This window comes from Trichoderma gamsii (assembly GCF_001481775.2).
Source record: "Trichoderma gamsii strain T6085 chromosome Unknown Scaffold_24.2, whole genome shotgun sequence".
NCBI lineage: Eukaryota > Fungi > Ascomycota > Sordariomycetes > Hypocreales > Hypocreaceae > Trichoderma > Trichoderma gamsii.
This window is the reverse complement of record NW_020171361.1, coordinates 133,065-148,683: the sequence shown is the minus strand read 5'-3', so window position 1 is coordinate 148,683 and position 15,619 is coordinate 133,065. Positions and strand designations below refer to the sequence as shown.

At 45.5% G+C, this 15,619-nt stretch overlaps 5 protein-coding genes across 5 annotated transcripts; 2 read left to right on the top strand and 3 right to left on the bottom strand.

The window, feature by feature from the left end:
* Window positions 1-4,927: 4,927 nt before the first annotated feature.
* Window positions 4,928-5,872, top strand: TGAM01_v206870 (hypothetical protein; the record flags this gene model as incomplete). Its single annotated transcript, XM_018804374.1, has 1 exon — window positions 4,928-5,872. One exon carries the CDS (start codon window positions 4,928-4,930, stop codon window positions 5,870-5,872), a length of 945 nt encoding a protein of 314 aa, XP_018662489.1.
* Window positions 5,873-6,977: 1,105 nt separating this feature from the next.
* Window positions 6,978-7,754, bottom strand: TGAM01_v206869 (hypothetical protein; the record flags this gene model as incomplete). Its single annotated transcript, XM_018804375.1, has 1 exon — window positions 6,978-7,754. One exon carries the CDS (start codon window positions 7,752-7,754, stop codon window positions 6,978-6,980), a length of 777 nt encoding a protein of 258 aa, XP_018662490.1.
* Window positions 7,755-9,080: 1,326 nt separating this feature from the next.
* TGAM01_v206868 (Cip2) lies at window positions 9,081-10,501 on the bottom strand (the record flags this gene model as incomplete). The annotated part of the gene is made up of 2 exons (XM_018804376.1): window positions 9,081-10,372; window positions 10,429-10,501. 2 exons carry the CDS (start codon window positions 10,499-10,501, stop codon window positions 9,081-9,083), a joined length of 1,365 nt encoding a protein of 454 aa, XP_018662491.1.
* Window positions 10,502-12,286: 1,785 nt separating this feature from the next.
* TGAM01_v206867 (cellulosome enzyme) lies at window positions 12,287-13,739 on the top strand (the record flags this gene model as incomplete). Its single annotated transcript, XM_018804377.1, has 2 exons — window positions 12,287-12,729; window positions 12,803-13,739. The coding sequence occupies 2 exons, from the start codon at window positions 12,287-12,289 to the stop codon at window positions 13,737-13,739; spliced, it is 1,380 nt and encodes a 459-aa protein (XP_018662492.1).
* A 355-nt stretch (window positions 13,740-14,094) lies between these two features.
* TGAM01_v206866 (hypothetical protein) lies at window positions 14,095-15,231 on the bottom strand (the record flags this gene model as incomplete). Its single annotated transcript, XM_018804378.1, has 1 exon — window positions 14,095-15,231. The coding sequence occupies one exon, from the start codon at window positions 15,229-15,231 to the stop codon at window positions 14,095-14,097; it is 1,137 nt and encodes a 378-aa protein (XP_018662493.1).
* Between the last annotated feature and the right edge of the window lie 388 nt (window positions 15,232-15,619).

The following is a 15,619-nucleotide window of genomic DNA, read 5'->3' as shown; positions in this document are numbered from 1 at the left end:
GGATAGGTTGTGTTGCCTCCACTTGAATGGTTGACCATGGCGCCTGTGAAGCCATTTGCATGTCTAGAAGCCCTGTCGAGGCACTGTCGAAGCACTGGTCGTATCGGCAAAGACGGTGCTTTGGCTTTTATCACAAACTTAAGAGACAATGGCCGGTGCAGCTAAGCTCATTAGTGGCGACGTTGCGTACAAAGTTGTTTGTGCGGTAAGTCGCCTTCTCAAGGGATCTGTGCAGGTACTTTATGGGTCAAGAACATTCATTTTGTTGTTCACGATGCGTTGGACAACGCCGATATGGAGGAATCTGCCATAGCGTCGCATAATCTCGCAGTCCAGTTTGCGTGAGGCGAGGTTAGTTTTGTCTTTGGGAAAACATAATGCAGGTTGCGCTTCTCTGACCAATATTCAGAAGCTCCTGCTCAATAGGTGCTTTCGATGTCACGGATAGATGAACACGCGTCATTTGTAGCGAATACAGCGATGGCGACGCGGTTGCGACGCGGTTGTGGCCACAGCAAGGCAGCAATACTATCGAATATTTTCTCCAGATTATGCTGCTTAGGTAAGCTAGCACTAACATTGACGCTTACCGCTGTTGAAGCAGCAATGATTACATGTGCTATCCCCCTTTTTCGACACAGCTGCTTTACCCTGTAGCTGTGTACATAACCATCGTTGTCTTGATCCCATGGTGGCAAGATAGATAGTTTTCTGAACAAGCAGAAAATAATTACAATAGGAAACCTGGAAGCGATCTGCGAAACGCGCATATGGAAGACTGTGATTAGTCACTGATATTACAGCGTAGATAAGAGATGGTTTCAAGAACAACCGAAACTACTTTTAGTACAAAGCACGGGCTTCCTATGTTAGGGGAACAGAGAGCTAGACCCGGAAGTGGAAAGAAATGTCAGAGAGGTCAGTTGCACAACGGTAATAGCTCTACATAACAATATAAAAGTATGGCTATATGTGACGGAAAACTGTCATAGCAACAGTACTATCTTTGTCTCCTATTCTAGCGACCCAAAAACAAAAAATCACGATGGCAGTATTACTTAGTGCTGTTGGAGAGATCAATTGTGCATTCGATGTCCCCAAGGTCGTGGCCAATTTCTTGTGGGTGCCAATGCGCATGTATAAGGGTGCTTGTCTGTTGACAGTTCGTAATGGGCTTGCTGAAACAGAAAAGACGAAAAAGATGGTGGACACTGTGAAACCAAAAAGAATGAAAGAATTAAAGAAAAAGAATGTATTTTGCGCAAGATGAGCTTCTCAATTGACAACTTATCTACTAGGCAGAAGTCATAGTCAAGTACAAAATAAGTCTCCACTGCGCGACGAAGCAGGAACAAAACAGACATATAGTTGAGTTTGACAGCCATGTTCGGTACAACACACTGAAGATATTGCTAAAGCTCTAGGTATGTTTATCTTACCCGTTTTCGTTTACAGTTTATTAGCTCCCTGTGCGTTGTATGATCGACTGTCGATCACGAACGCCGTGAATTTTGGGAATTGCCCTGCGGGCGCAGATCCCCTGGGGTAGCGCAGATCTTCAAACAAGGTCTCGTGAAGCTTAAATGAAACTTTACACACCACTGTATGTTTCAATCTTTATTCTACTAAAAAGAAAATTTTATACTCACCTTTGAGCTATTAGCATTTTCAGTCCGTGTTAAGTATGGAAAGTGTGATTAGTTAATATGCAACACCAGCTAAGGTCTAGCGACTAACTTTTTTTTTCTTACAGCAAGACATCCTTGGGCGCCACGGTAGTATCAGTAGTAGCATTTAACTTGGATTTATTGGAAGTGAAATTTGTTCTGCTGTTTTAGCTGAAGTTGTATCATAGTCCTACTTATACCAAAGAAATCCTTTGGGTTTGGGGTGCTGCTTTTGATAACTACTATTATATATCTACTTGTTGTAATAATCGCAGTAGATTGAACTGAAAAAAGACAAGCTTGATACTAGACCAGCAACTACCTAAAAGGGCGAAACGATTATGTCTCCTTGATCAATTTTGAGATGAGCAGTTAACTTGCAGATGAGGGTTCCGAGAACTGCATGAAGCAAGAATATCTTTAAAAAACTCAATCGATGGCCCTGGTGCCTGATATCGAGTTTAGCCGGCAGTCTAACTAAGTCTATACGCCAAGGATGTGAATAGTAAGCGAGGGATTCCAGAGCTTCCAAAAGAGGTTATACTTGTGCTCCTATTACTACTTAACTGAGCCATTTGCCTTTCCTTCGGATGAAGCTAGCATCCTGCCATAGGATGCATCTATTCGCACTATGAGTAGGATTTTGTGACAGGAAATGGGAGGTGATTTTAGTCACAGTTTCCCTTTTCACAAACGGATGACAATACCACATGACATGCTAGGTGGTATATGCAAATGATGTAACGTTGAAATGCTGAAATAGGATCGGTTCACCCATCATGTGAAGGTCGATTAAACTTAAATCTCACTCGACGGACTGTCCGGAGATGTTCTCGCAACTGTCGACACCTGTAGAGGATAGGCTACCACCGAACCTCCTTAACCGAGCTCTGTGCCAAGCTACTATGTACACCCGTATGAATATTGATTAGATGTATGTAGTGACACGCTAAGAATGCGAATAAAAACCAGATTGCGCTTAGTCATTTTCAAGCAGGTCATGGATACAGGTATTCTGTGATGGCATGGTACGGTTCGGAACACCCTAAGCTGATTGTCGAGTTCTCCCAAGTAAAAGATTATTATTAAAAAGGCCGTTAAATGCAATTTCTCTTTAGCTCTTTAAAGTAACTCTTAAACGTATGGACTCTACTATCCTCAGAAGCGGCTCATATGTAGAAGCAGAAAACAAACGTGCGATTAACTTAGATGGGACGGCCGCTGCGAAATGCCGATCGTAGCCCTAAATGAACAATGCAGGGGCTCTTCACGCTACTCGCATCATATGTACCCAGCGAGCGTTGCAGCGGAATGGGGATGCCGAAACTACGGAGATTTCGCCGTGAGCCGCTTAATGCAGTACACGGAATGTCACTCTATAGACTCTATAGTAGTGGCCACTAACTCGGTGCATGTATTGGCGTTACAGAATTGAGATGAGGTGCTTACACATGGACCGCGAGAGCCTAGTTTGGGATGTTAGTAGCATCTTTGGTATCTAGGCCTAGATTCTGTAATTGAACAATCTATCTATTCCGCCAATAAGACATCGTTACTTGCCGGCGTGCAGGTAGAGATTGCCCAGTTGCACGTCGAGTCAGGTAGATTCGTGTCCAGTTAGTCCATCTGAGAAGCGGCCCACGGATATCGGCAGCCATTGCCTTCCGTATCGAGTAAGTTAGTAACCTGGCGTAGGTACTCGTTATACTGTAGTGCCTCTGGTTATACCCAGGTACTTCCTACAGCCTCGTTTCATTAATTACCGACGGCTGCTTTATACAGTCAATTATCTCGTTTAGGAAGGAGAAAGCGAACTCGGCCGAGTTGTTCGACGAAAGTGCTCAACGGCACAGAAGCGAGCGCATTCAGGGTGCTCCATTCATAACCCCGTACAAGAAGCGGCCAAGACTACCGCACAACTTGTACGATAGCTGCTGCGTTGCTTCTACTTGTACACAGCCGCCAGGAATATAAGCGGCTCGGCACCATGGTCCTAGCTGTGGCATCTTCCAAGGCTGCGTGCACCTCCCTGAACTGGTAAGGCATTCGTTTTTCCCTTGCGATTAGCCGATTAGAATTGCAAGCCGCAAAATGAAGCTGCTTACCTTCTATAAACGTTGCAGTTCCAATGCATCCACCTGCTGTATTCGGCATAACATTCTCACCACGCCAACTGATTTCGCCGCAGAATTTGCCGAGATCCGCGCTAAGGCGTGACCTATATGTTTGTACCGGCGTCTCAAAGGCCAGCCTTCCGGTACCTATTGCAGCTCAAGGCTTCAGTGTTGACAGGGGGCTTAGGCGACTAGGCGCTCAGGGCAGATTGCAGTGCCTGGCCTACTGCGATCTGACGAACGCCACAAGTGGACAGGGATAGGCGAGATGTAAGGTACCATTGGCAACTGTACGGACTTTTCAACTCAATCTGGCAAGGCTAAGATAGGAAACCCAAGAATAGGCTCTCCATTCGGGCTCTCGATATTAAGCTTGTGCCGTTTTTAAATTATAAGCTCCTTCTGCAAGCTAAGTGGTGTGTAGCCGCAATAGACACCCAAATGTACAGTTAATTGAGTGGCGCGAACTAACAAAGTAGTTCCCCTTCCACAACGTATCATCAATGCAGACGGCCTGCAACAGATGTAGAAGTAGGAGTAGTTGCAAGGAGCGCTATTTTATCTAGGTATTACCCAAGGATGGAAATTTTCATGTCCTAGTATTATCATTTAGGGGAAGGTTGTTTGATGGATCAAGTACTTGAAGCCTGTTTCTTGCTACCTAGCGATATCCGTAATTGCTCTTTTTGGTCAGGGTGGCCACCATAGGTAAAATGTAACTAGTGTTTACTCATCTTGACAGCCCATGAAATGAAAGGCCTTACCAAGTAGCCTTACATGTATAACTCTAAGGCGAAACGAGTTTGAAATACAGGGGTTTAACGGAGCCGCTAAGAACACCATGGAGAGGCCGCAATGCTCTATTCACTTTTGTTTGCCAACAGAGGTGTAAGCTGATGATTAGTAGGCTACTATTGGATTCCGACGATGGCATCGTTGAGATTACATACTTGCTTTAATAGGAAGCTGATACTGTTCATATGATTCTCCTCAGCCTTTCGTAGTAGCCGTGATGTGTATATATATCAGACAACCGTCCTGCTCTTTAGACAAGACACCAGCACTCTCAACTCCAGCTTTGGCAGCAATCAACAGACTGACCTCTTCAATAACCCATTCTTGCAATACTTGAACGCATCAATCAAAATGGTCAACAAGGCTATCGTCGCTTCTCTGCTCTTTGGCGCTGCCATGGCTGTGCCTTACCCGCCTTCTGCCACAAACGGCGCCAGACACCCTGTGCCTGATCACGCCTACCCTCACAAGAAGGTCAACGGCGGTAACTACATGCCATCGCGTACTAAGACCACTGCCTCCAAGACGTCTGCTGCTCCTGCTGCCGCCAAGGACCAGGGCAAGCGATCCACCGGAGAGACTGTCAACAACCCCGTGGCCCGATACGACAACTCCAACATCACTGATGGTGTTGGCGATGGTGTTGACCAGTACACTCTGTACCTCGGTGACGGCAGCACCGGTGCTGGCTGGCCCGACCAGAGCCGGTGGGTTTCTTTCGAGAACATGTTCAACAACTACAAGGACCAGATGTTCTCGTCTTGCGACTGGATGGGCGTCCCCAACGACAGCGGTCCCGAGGTTGGAGCCATCTGGGACGGTATCCAGGCTGCTGCCTCTGCCACTGGTGTCGACCACCGTTTCATCCTTGCTGTCATTATGCAAGAGTCTGGCGGCTGTGTCCGCGTCTGGACCACCAACTACGGTGTTCGCAACCCGGGCTTGATGCAGGACCACAACGGTGGTGCCACTTGCAACGAGAACAACAACGTTCAGAACCCTTGCCCCTCATCCACCATCTACCAGATGATCAGCGAGGGAACTGCCGGCACCAACGATGGTGATGGCCTTGCCAACTGCATCAACGAGTCTGGCCGCAGCGACGTCTCGGCCTTTTACCGTGCTGCCCGTATCTACAACTCTGGCTCCATCTCCAGCACCGGCAACCTCCAGAGCAACGTTGCTACCCACTGCTATGCTAGCGATATTGCCAACCGTTTGACCGGTTGGAGAAACGCCCCCAGCGCTTGCACTTGCGACAGCAACCCCAACAGCTGTGGCTCTGTCAACTTCTAAGCATATCGATATCAAGAGTCGATGTATGCTTTTTGATGTATATAAACCTTCTTCATTCGCGGTATCTTATTTATTCTAGGCGCATGTATATATGTGTACATACTTTGCATTAGTATATAGCTCAACTTTTCAATACATTCGGTATCTAAAGGTTTCAATCTGTCTTTTCTGCTTTTATTGTGCATGTTGACCCTGAACGTCACTGTTGACATCTTGCTACGAGTAGCCATACTTAAGGCTGCAGCTAAACTCACCCCATGACAACAGCAAGGCTAACTGTTCCTGTACCTATTGCATACATAATACCCGGACGTACTGAACGCGGAAGACTGAAAATAAATGGCGACTCTGGATTTCGTAATAATACTGGCTGCTCATTATATTGCTTGAGTAACAGACGTTAGAATATAACGCGCTGTTGTAAATCCTGTTCTCTGAGAGGCATTATATTATATAGGTACCTAGTATATGGCGTAGGGCGTATGGAGTATGGCATATATATGAGTGATTTCTTTTTGAAAAAGCCGTGAAGTTAGTTAGAATTGTCAATACTATTAAGTAAATAGTATCTCATCATTGGGTATGATTTGTAGTCTTGCTTACGTTACTGAGTAGTGGATACAGCATCCATACATAATGTCACATTGGTCGATATATACTGCTATGTATTTCCTGTACTCGTGATTGCTGGTCTTTCATCAATTAATAATGTCTTCCTACAGATCCTTTATACCTTCTTCAATTTTCACCTGTCAGGACTAGGCAACACAAGAAGAGTGGTGGAGGAAGTAGTGGGTCAATCGCGATCTTGTTGATAGACAGCAGCTGATCTCATGAAAGGACTTTTTTTTCCTCTGCCTTCTTTCTCGCAGAGCTGGGAGTTCTCTTTCTTTACGTTCTTTGTGGCAACTAGGTTCTAACTAGTTGCGTCGCAGCTTCTTTGTTTTTATATTGACACCACCTTGCATTATAGTCATTTTATGTTTTAAAGAATATCCTCTCCTAACAATATGACTTCATGCGGTGACCTGAAATTATGATTCTCTTGTTCTTAAATGCGTTAAAGTATATCTTTAATTAAACCACTAAGCTATCCACTAAATCGTTACTCGTACTGATCAGGGTCTACATCCGCGAAAGTGGTACCGACAGCAACCTCATCGTACCACACTTGACGGAATCCCTGGTTACCAACCATCTTCTTATCGTCATGCCAGCCATTGGCATACAATCCCACGCGGAATGCAAACACGGCATCATCGTTGGTTGTTGTGGCAATATTGTAGTGCTCATAGACCTTGTTTCCATCGAACCACATCTTGTAGTAGCCTGAACTGTCGCTCGCCCATTTAGCTTGGATAATAACTTTGTGCCATGTGCCGGCAGAAACAGTAGCAATGTTTCCGGTACCCGTGAATGTACGGCTGCAGTCCGGCTGGCGGTAATTGCCGCTGACGATTCGCGAGTTGAGTTGATTGCCCTCTAGCCAGATGAGTGAGGAAGGCATCCAGTCGTCGTCGTCGCAACCAGCTCCAGGGCGATCGGCGATGAACTGAGCGATGTTGTAAGACTGCTGGTCGAATTCCCAAGTGGACGACAAGCGGAACATGAAGCCGTAGAATAGCTCATCTCCGCGTTTATAGCCTTGGTTGTGATCAACCTCGGAGTGGTATCGGCCAGTGTAGCCGGGCGTGTATGTTTGCTGCATCAAGAGTGCCGAATTGCCTTTGTATGTGATATCTGCTACTTGCAGAACTTGGCCTTGGTTCTCGTGTCGAACATAGTCGAATCCGGCTGTAGTACCTCCATTTTGGAAAGTCTGTGTGGCGATTGCGAGAGGCAAAGCCGCGAAGGCGGCGGTAAAGATGTTGATAATGCCCATAGTCGTTTGGAAGAAAGCTTGGTTAAAAGACAGTCCAACAATACAGAAAGAACGAGGAGAAACAGTTCCGAGACCTAGAAGTTCCTCAAATATTTATACTTATCTGCCCATCAGACAATTTCCGAAGCCATGGCCGTTTTGGTATGTCAGTATGGGAAACTTCGGATACGGTAATAAGCCATAGCTTCATTAGGATGGCAATAGAAGCAACTCTACCTCAGCTGCTTAATCTGTGCTAGTCATAATCAATAGTTGTTGAAGATAGGTACGATTCAATAGCAACACTCATTTTACCACCAATAGATATCTTAGCCATCATTGACACACAAAAAGGCTACTGACCAGGTCGCATTTTATGGCTTACAAATAGTGAATTGCGCGGGCAAACTAATTATGTACTCGATGGTAAGCAATAGACTGAATATATGCCGTTTTCAAAATGTTATTAACAAGGTAGCATTTTGCCTGCAAGCACGGGATTGATGGCATAATCTGTGAATAACTGCCTTCTATTTTTTTGGATCGTATGGATATCACGGTATTCTCAGCCATTGCATTGGTGGAAAAAGTTAGCGGAAAACGTCCCCTTCTTGATAGTTTCAATGTTAACCAACTTCTTAAAATGGCAGTTTAGGTAATGCTGGTCGTCTGACGTGCTAGGTACATCGCAATAGTATCGATGGAAGTGTTATTAGCTTTTTCAAGCTTGTTCGCTAACCGCAAAGTTTAGTGCATAGACAAATTCAAGCATTATTTTAAGTTATGGCGATGCCGTGCTGTGGCTGATGCGCAATGCAAAAACTCATTAATTCTCTATGTCTTGTGGTACAGTCGTCTTTGATTCATCATCTATGCCTCTATATATGGGAAACCGCGTGCTTATGCTAAGAATTTACTTCGTATAAAGGTTTAGATCAACCTGAGTACGTACTGAAACATAACGCACCCAGCGTGAGTCTACAACTATGACTATGTACCGCTCTACCTACTATGTCTCCCATTTATGACTAGATATGAAGGAAAGGATAAAGATTAGGTTATGATTAAACAAACCTTTATAGCTATGGGATTGGCACTATATCTTACCTAGCTAATGGAAGTCACTCGTATTCGCTTGTAACCGAGCATTTTGCTTAACATATCACTTTACACAAAAACGAGGAAAAATAACAAAGCACTAACGAAGGTGACATTTATATAAATTATATCCGCTGTTAGCTAAAGTTCATTTGTGTAAGTAAACAAAAGCCTTCATATTCTCAAAGAAGTGTGTCAAAGAAGACGATAGTCAAAGTAGCAGCTCCTATCTACGCAGTGGTTGATTGCTCAAGTTAAAGTTGGAACGGTCCAGTCGATCCATTGGCTTTGTGAAAATGTAAAATCGCTTTGGAAGACGGTGGTATTCGTCGATTGGCCGAGCAAAAACTTTTGCACAAAAGCCGTCAGCTGAGATTGCTGATTCGACGGAAAGGCGCAGTGTGCGTGAGCCCCAATTTGGGAATAGCCCATGTGGTCTGAAGCTCCAAGAGCTTGCCATGCCGTATGTGCTGTAGTCATACATCCAAAGCAGCTTTGCGGGCCCAGCCAATCGATATTGTTATCAATGACAAATAGCCCCCTTGGGGCAATTAATGCGGCCAGAGAATGGTGGTCAAATGGTAAAACGGGTACTTGGTTAACATAGCTGTTGAAAGAAGTTGAAAACCAAGGGTCCTCTCCGATAATCTCAGATGCGGTCTGGATATTCGCTCCCTGCGACTTTAAGTAATCGGAGATCCTCCAACATGCTGATCCACCTGCTCCCGACTCTTGGGGAAGTGTCAATGCGACGCGGTTATCGAACGCTCCTGCTAGCAGGGCACCCTTTCCATTGCGCGAACATCCCGTCACCCCAATTCTCGTGGTGTCAATCCTTGCCGCCGTCACTTGTTCGAGAGCATCAATTACGCGGCTGACTCCCCAAGCCCATGCTGTCATTGCGCCTGCAGAATGTCCACTTCCATAGAGGGTGTAGAACTTCCCTTGACCTCTGCTGCCAGTATTAACCTGAGCCGCCATATCATCGTTGTTGAAGTTGATCATGGCAACTCCGGCAGGTGCTGGTAGACTGCCGCCACCATAGGCAATGATTGCAGGATAAGGAGCCGATCCTGATGAAGGATAGGTAATTGTTACAGAGAACGACATTGACTTCCCAGAATCTCCACAGTTAATTGTCAACGTATTCCCTGAAAAAGACGCTGTAAGAGTAGCAGGACGTCCTGGCAGAGTTCCAAGCTCGTATCGTTGGACTAGCTGAGAAATTTCGGCTTGCCGGCACGCGAATTGGGCCTTTGTAGTCACTTTATCTCCATTAAACATTGTGAACAGGTCGTTTAGTTTAGAATTGCTCTTGAGAGATATGGAACCCGGTAATGCAGAGCATGAAGCGGCAGCTGTTGATGTTTGAGTTCCAGAAACTGGTGTCGACGTCTTGGTTGTGGAGGTGGCCAAAGTGGTGGTTGTTGCAGCTGATGATGCTTGCCCATTAGGGATGCATTGAGAATAGTAAGAATTGTTGACTACACAGGTCGCGCCAGCAACGCATGTGGTTGGGCCAGTCCAGCCAATTCCACCACCTTTGCGGTGTATGAGTATAATTGAAAACCTGATATCCATGAGAGTTATCACTTACATTGCCCCCAAACCTGAGATTGGGCCAGAACCGGCACGGCGAGAACAAGAAGCTTCAAAGCTTGCATAGTCATGATTTGATTTGTTGATGACAACGAATATATCAACGACGGTAAACGATTGCTTAAATATTACTCTTGATATTGTCAAAGATCCGGTCGTCCGGCTTTACAGCATATATCTCATTAGCATTTGCCAGTATTATCTATCACTCCTTTCATGAAATCTATAACTCTATTTTTGCCTTATGGCAGTATGCTTGACTATCACCATGTCTCGCCCTTGTACAGATTCAGCGACGTTCCGCAAATCCGAATTTGTGATTAGGCCATATATACACATAGGGCTATGTTTCCCCATGGGGAGAGCGGCTTAGCGGTATTGGCTATTATGCGTATACTGCATCATCAATACGACTGCATATGAGGAGAGTCGCGGGTCACGTTGTTTAACTCTTCCTAATTCAGCTAATTAAGCACAATGACTACAAGATACTACATAAACTTGCATAGAGCCTAAAAAGGAGACTTGAATCTAGATTTTGTATCACCGGCTAAATAAAGCTACGTATCTATATCGGTAGTATTGGTGCGTGTCAATTGATTGAGAAGTAAAGTTAAATGTAAGTCCCTCTCTGTTTGTATAGCGCAGTGAAAAATGCAGCTTGCGGTGGGGTTCAATGAAGATAAAGTCATGTTCTTGCAGAATACTGTTTGTCTTTGTCTGGCTATAGTCATGCGAAGAAAACCGAGGAGGTATCTGCTGCAGGATAAGATGAGGTGGCATTATATCAATTTAAAATTTAACCATTATTTAACGTTTTTTAAGCTTTCGATAGCTCTGAATAGAGGTAATAATTGTCTCAGAGTTCTGTGTAGTATTCGAGCTTATCTTAGCTCTCGACCGCCCATAGACCTGAATGAAGGCTATCATATGCCATAGCATTCTCCTGCTCAACACCGCGCTAGACCCCAGCTCTCTTTCCTTAAAACTGTTATTACACTCATGCCGGGAAGAAACTTGGCTCTGAAGTGAGATCTGATTTGCGCTCTGTGGCCAATTATTGTTACCACTTGCTAAGTAAAATGTGTTGAGCGATCTAACGACGGATAAACTATGCAACAAAAATAGTTTAGGCGGAATGTGCTGCTTTGCCTCGTGGTCTAGTGCTAAGAATGCTGCCCGGCTCATTGAACTCTGGCTCCAAGGAAGGGGCTGATCAGCGGAGACTAGGCTTGCCTCAATGATGAAGACTCTCAATGGTCATCGCTAATCGCCCTCCAATGAGCACCTGTTAATATTTGACGAGACATCCCAAACATTGGTAGTCTTGCTTTTTAATTCAAATAATTCAAACGCTCTCGTATCAAATATACGATGCCCTTGTGCTCATTCCAGGGTTATATACGTCGACGGAATCCTCTCACTTCCATTACACGCGTGGGACTTATTCTCTTATACTAGAGAGCGTTTGGCTCTCACATTTTTGTACTGGAGATAATGTAATCGCTTGATTTGCCTTCGACACACAAAAACTACAATCACGGCAGAACGAGAGGTTTTTAACCGCAAATTTGGCAGATGTTTGCGAGACTGGATAAATACTCGTCTCCTCAGCAGATGTCGCTCCTCCACTTTCTCGCTTGGAGCACTTTCCAACAATCCATGAATGCTGTTTCGGTGTTGATATACCGAGTTCGTTATTAATAATACCGAGTAGTGTCCGACGGGTAAAGTTGGAAGAAGCAATACTGCTATTTTAAATATGTCCGATAGGCACCACAAGCATTCTCAGTCTTGGCACTCAGATACCTCTCGGCTCCTCATGAGATAATACTTTTCGGACAAAGGGACTGGATATGCTTACTTTCAATCACTTGGCAATCTTGGCAAATTTTGCTGCCTTATGTGCAGCACAATCTGCAATCACTGTTAATGTCAATACGAAGTATCAGCAGATTGACGGCTTCGGCTTTTCTCAAGCATTTGGCCGCGCCAGCCAATTCCAGAGTGCCAATGCCAGCACTCAGAAACAAGCTTTAGATTATTTGTTCAGTACTACTACTGGCGCTGGCTTTAGCATCATCCGCAACCGCATCGGATCAGGTGGTTCCGGAGACAGCATCGAGCCAAATAACCCAGGCTCTCCGTCTGCGACACCCAACTACGTATGGGATAACAACGACAGTGGCCAAGTATGGTTTACAAAACAAGCTGTTTCTTATGGCGTCAAAATCATCTATGCTGATGCATGGGGCGCTCCGGGGTTCATGAAGACTAGCGGCTCGGACTCGTCCCCCGGGTGAGCAAATAATGCCGCCAACATTATTGCAGTATCGTTGGTGTTGAGTAAACAGTAACTGATTATGAGACAGATATCTTTGCGGCACTACAGGACACTCATGCTCATCTGGGGACTGGAGACAAGCGTACGCAAACTTTCTCGTGCAATACGTCAAGTACTACGCATCAGCGGGCTACACGATCACGCATCTAGGGTTCTTGAACGAGCCGGATTTCCAGCCATCATACTCTCAGATGCAGATTAGCTCGAATGCCCAAGAGGCTATTTCATTTATACCCATTTTGTATAACACTGTCAAGGCTGCTGGCCTTATTACCAAGATCACCTGCTGCGACGCGGTAGGCTGGACCGACCAGAGCACTTATACGACAAATCTAGTCAATGGGGGCTCTACTCAATATCTGAGTGTAATCACCTCTCACTCGTACAGCGCAGACGCCACTTCGCCACTTAGCCAGACGACGCTGCCAAAATGGAACACTGAGGGCGGACCCAGTACAGCATTCGTTACCACATGGTATGGCAGCGGTGGCACCAACGAAGGATTCACCTGGGCCAATAAGTTGGCTGTTGCCATGGTCAACGCGCAACTCTCCGCTTATCTCTTCTGGGAGGGCTTTGAGATCCAACAATCGCAGTCAGGCAGCCACTTGGTTGATGCCCTCGATGGGAAGACAGCTACGCCATCGGGTATCTTCTGGGCATTCGCCATGTGGTCCCGATATATTCGTCCTGGGGCTCATCGTGTTGCCACTACAGGATCCATAACCAACGTTATAATTGGCGCCTTCCAGAATACCGATAATTCTGTAATCGTTGTATTTACAAACAGCGGAACTTCGGCACAGTCAGCCAAAGTGTCTTTTACTGGATTTTCTCCATCTTCTGCCGCTGCATACGTCACGGACAATACTCATACCTTTGCAACTACATCCTCAACATTGTCCGGAGGAGCCATCACCGTTTCTGTGCCTAGCAGAGGAGTCGTCACCGTAAAACTCACTTAGTAGACTCATAGGAATACTGTGTTGCTTTTCAGACAACTCATGGAGACGGAATATTGTCGATGAAAAGAAGTATAGTTTGTGTCCAACGACTCCTGTGAGCTACGGCTTATTGCTGGTAGTCTAATTGTGAAACTAAGGAGTAGATATCATCGAATGAATAGCGAGGAGATGAAATGAAAAGCGGTTCCTCTGAGCAGTGTACACTCTGTCTTTTCGACACGTAATTTTAAGTGAAAACGTGGCAAGGTGCGCTCGGCTAATAGTCATTGGCATGTCATCTTCAGCGGTAAAACCTTACAACTTTATGCTCTATTAAATAATTAAAGGTTGCTTGTTGGCAGCGAATATACAAGAACTAGCCCTTTTCAATAACGATCTTAGCATTATATGAACTCTCTAAAATATGTGTGAGTACAGATTCTTTGACTGTTTCAATGATGTGTTCTTCAGCTTCGCTATTCAATCTGCCCTGAGCAAGAAAATCGACCTGTACTCTCAGGTCATTGACATCCTCGTGTACTTCGAGCAAGGCAGTTTCATCAGCGTCTACAGCCTCTGTAGCCTTCTCACAGCTAGCACGTAGCTCGTCTAGTTCATCATTCAGAAATTTATTCTCTCTCTCGAGTCGCTCAACTCGCTTCGTCAGCTTGTGCATTTCTTTGCGCATATTGGTCATTAGAATCCACATGCTATGGTAGTCATCAGCTTCAGAAGAAGTACTTGAATCATCCAGCCGGCGCCTCTTCTTCTCATTACGCCTACTACTCGTAGCTACAGATGATGGAGATTCATCTGCGCCAAGTAGCGAGATTCCCGTCTTGGAGGGCAGACTTTCTAGCTGATCGTATGATGGCGGGTTTTCGCTCCGATACGTCGACGCAGTATCTTCTGAGGAAAGGGTGATTATCTTCCCACCTGATCCGCCGTATAATGAAGCCAGACCAGTTGAAGTGTCGGTATGGATTGGATGTAATCGATTTTGAGAAACTGCTTCACAAAAGGCAGCCAGCCTAGGCAGAGAAACTTCCCTTGCCGAAATATAAATTTTGATGGCCGTAGCCTTGGCAAGCGATCGTAACGCATCGATAACTTGGCCAGACGGTCGTTTCCTCGGCTGTATCGGTTCTGTCGCTACAGTCGGAGCGATGAGATCCAGAGGTTGACAAAGGTCAAGATGCAAGCAAACTGCTTTGCAGTTGAGTTTCTTTCGCACTATATCTGGAATTTCTGGATTCTCATCAAAGTTGAGAGTGACGATGGAACGGATGTTTATCAGGCTTGTAATACACGAGTAGGATTCGATGCCCTTCACTCTGATGGGACAATGCAGTTGAAAAGATGCCACTGAGGATTGACTAGAAAAACAAGCTTCGAGCTTCACGCTATCTCTTTGCGGATCCGGGTCGATGAGATATTGCGTCGCATCGTTTAGAGTCCACTCTATACAGGCAGGCGTCTTAAACTTGAAATCGAAAGATGGAGTCGCCGACATTGTTCGTTCTTTGGAGGTCGAGATCTATTGTGTAAAGAGGAGGACAGGAGCCAACGTACCAGATTCAAGAGTCACAAACAACAGACGAAGCAAATTTCGCAGACAAGCAGCCTATTTGAAGCTCCAAAAAACCTGCGAGTCCAACCAGGCCCTTTCTCTAGGTCCCGGTTCTTCCAAAGAAGGAGATAACCTCGTTCAGTGGGTAGAAGGCCGGACAGCTGACCAAGAGCGCGAAATTTGCTCGTCTGAAGAAGCAACAAAATGCAAAGAACGGAAATGATCCAGAGAAGCGAGCTTCGCGAACAGGCGACCTGTCTAGAGCTCCAGAAGACCTGCGAGTCCAAACAGGCCCCTTCACCAGGTCCCGGGTCTTCCAAAGAAGGAGAAA